Raw genomic sequence first — 3,059 nt, forward strand, 5'->3', positions numbered from 1 at the left:
TTTGTCTTCCCGAAATTGCTGGGTGAGGAGGGAGGGAGGGAGGGAGGGGGGAAAGGAGGAGATGTGAGCTTTTGTTTGGCTTCAGGGAAGGCTCAAGCAGGTATCCCGAGGGGCTGGGAAGGGGGCAGGGGCCGCTGGCAGAGCAATGCCGTCGAGAAACGCTCTCGGGACCCCCACCCTTCTCCCCGCGCACCCCGGGGTGAATTTCCACGTCCGCTCATCACCGACACAGCGACCCTGAGAAGGTTTGGCAGCAGTGAGGAGCCGATCCTCTGGGTGGCATTGACCTGAGGGTGGAAAGATAAATAGCCGATTTTATTGGGCGTCCTGTTTATTTTAGTGAAAATCAAATCAAAAGAAAATAAAATAAAAGGTATCAGTATTTCATCGTTGCCCAACGTGCCCCCAGCCGCGGCTGAGGAAGGAGCCCGATGCCCGGAGCCGCGGGTTCCGACCCTCTCCCATTCCTCGGACCGCTCAGAACACGACGAGGAACTGTGGAGGCTTTTGTACGCAGTTGCCATCATTAGGAACACCTTGATCACTCGTGCGGATTTTTTTTTTTTCTTTTTCTTATGTGAAAGAGTTATTTTTGCGGTGACTTTTGTCGTCCCCCCTCCTTCTCCTTCCCCAGAGTAATCGTGAAAAACTCTAAATCATCCACGAGAAAATGGAGTCAATGCGTCATTCAGCATTAAAAATCTGAGAGTTTTAACTAAAAGCTTTAATTGCTATTCTTGCCCTTTTATAACCATGGGAACGCCGTGCTCTGTTGGGATCCGTGCGATGTTACACATCCCTTTAGCAGGCGCTCCCTTGTTTGTTCACTCTTGCTTACTTTCATTTGTATCCCAGGAATATCCTTGCACCAGGCGACACGGGAAAAGACAAAGGGTATAAATAAACTAACATATGGCCCAGAGGTTTTAGCGGAGCTGGAGCCGCTTAGCAGTCATGTGGGCGATGCTGGGGAGCCGGCTTCTCTCCTTCCCCCGCGTAACCTCCGCGCTCCTCTTCCACCTTATCGCGATAAGCCATGCGCCTGTCGCGGCCGGCCTGGCCGGACCAGCTGGGTTTCCCTTTGGGCAGCGAAGGGATGGGGAAAGATGAGTAAGCGTGTGTGTGTGCGTGTCTGTGCCCGTATGTGTGTGTGCACGGAGACAGCTGGAAAATCCCATTTGGGGCGACGGTCCCCGGGCAGGGGCTCAGCCCCTGGTCACTGCGGGTCCGATCCCTCGGAAAGGAGAGGGGAGGGCCGGGCAGAACGCTGCTCGTTCAGACATCGACAGCGGGTTCATGGCAATGTAAACCAGTTCAGGGCTTCTGTCCCAAACTGCTCAGCCCTACTCGGTGTGTCTGACAGCCCCTCCCGCCCCTCCGCTTCTCCCGATATCGTGGCGGAAATGGGCTTTGGTTACTGATTCATATTTCTAATCTTCCTTTCCTGAGGATACAATGTGCTTTTGTTAAATGAATGGTCTTTAATTAATGCACTTGCACAATGCAGGGGCTTGCACGGGGATCGATGATAGGAAGCAACAGGGGATGGTTCCCTCCAAAATGGTTTGTCAGCATTGAGAAAGAAAAGGCAATGTCTTTAAAGAGCCACTAATAATGCCCACACGTCTCTCACCATGCTGTCTGAGGGGACATTCCTTCCCTTGTTGACAGTCAAGTGCAATAAGTACATGTCTTCGCTCAATCATTAGAGACCATAGAATTGTATTCTTTAATTAGCATGTACTGCTAGCCCTCCTTGCCTTTTTGTGCCATTTTTTGTCTTCTACACATCAGCAAAAATGTTTTCCTCTCTTTTTCTTTCATTCTTTTCTTCCTGTATTTCTTTACTTTCTTTCATTCCCTCCCTTTCTGTAATCAAACGCATTCTTAGTGACAATATTCGTGCCACCCAAAGCCAACTTTTTGTCATGTCTCTGTGTTAGTCAACTTCTTTCAAGTTTTCCATTAGGAAAAAAATAAAAAAGGTAAAGGCAGCGCGCATGCGCACCACACCGGCCGGGGTTGGGGCTGCTGTGCCCAGGGCTGCATTCACCCAAATGGCAAAGCTGGGCTCTGAGTAACCCTGCCAAGGGGATTATGAGCGAGCTGGGAGCTGCAAGGCGTCAAAATCAGTCCGTGCAATACGCAAGGGCCGGAAGGGTTATCTTCGTGCTACTTCAGCTGATGAATTCATTTCCTCTCTTAAATATATACTTATAAATCCTCATCAAATAAAATAAGTGGCACTGTGTCAGGGCTCACTTTGGGGGGATATTTCCTCAAATGTTATCCCACACCTTCCTGCCAAGAGGACACACACCATGGGACAGAGGCGGGAGCAGCGGAGCTGGGAGGGCTCTGCCCGGAGCCCCGCGCCCATCCCCGGCTGTCGGGGACCTCCCGAGAGCGGAGCTGCCCGCCCGGAACCGCGGAGTGCGGGGCAGACGAGAAAAGGACGGGGCTCGTTGGGGAAAACTCGGGGCACCGGGTTCTGCGTTTGCACGCTGCACTTCGGGCAATGTTTAAAGAATCATTGGAATCTCCTTCTCTGAAAAACAAAACAAAACAAAAAAGCTATCCCCGAAATGAAGCCAAAGAGGTGCTTTGGTTTGGTTTTGTTCTTTTAATGCAAATGCCAACCTAAAACGATTAACATTAGGAGAGGATAAAGACCAACAAAAAAAAAAACACGCCTTATATCGTACACCACATTGACAGTACACCGCTTCGAGGAATCTTTTTCAACGAATATAAAACCAACAGAAGGACGAATTACAGCGCTCTGGGAGCGACTCGGCATCGTCTGTACAAACACATATTTTTAAAAGTGCACATTTGTAAAAATAACCCTAGAATTGATACGCTTATAAATATTTATTGTAAAAAAATCCAAATATTAAAAATAAATAGTATGTTCAAGCGCACAACAGAAAGTTCCTCCGTTACCAAACATGTGATGAAGGAAAAGATGGAATTTAAGAAGTCAGATACAGTATATCAACATTGCAAATGTTTTTGCGAGCTACATTTTCAGAGGTGTTTCTTCTCTGTACAGTTCA

At 48.7% G+C, this 3,059-nt stretch overlaps 1 protein-coding gene across 1 annotated transcript in view; it reads right to left on the reverse strand.

Annotated features, from left to right (window-relative positions):
- Window positions 1-2,800, reverse strand: part of ZIC4 (Zic family member 4) — an 8,273-nt gene extending 5,473 nt beyond the window's left edge. The window contains exons 1-2 of the mRNA XM_031555065.1: window positions 2,694-2,800; window positions 2,377-2,548 (exon numbers count right to left, since the gene is read on the reverse strand). Coding sequence (XP_031410925.1) covers window positions 2,377-2,548; window positions 2,694-2,800 — 279 coding nt within the window. The remainder of the gene's footprint in view (window positions 1-2,376; window positions 2,549-2,693) is intronic.
- Between the last annotated feature and the right edge of the window lie 259 nt (window positions 2,801-3,059).

The sequence above is a fragment of the Meleagris gallopavo genome, chromosome 11, assembly GCF_000146605.3.
Source record: "Meleagris gallopavo isolate NT-WF06-2002-E0010 breed Aviagen turkey brand Nicholas breeding stock chromosome 11, Turkey_5.1, whole genome shotgun sequence".
Taxonomy (NCBI): Eukaryota; Metazoa; Chordata; class Aves; order Galliformes; family Phasianidae; genus Meleagris; species Meleagris gallopavo.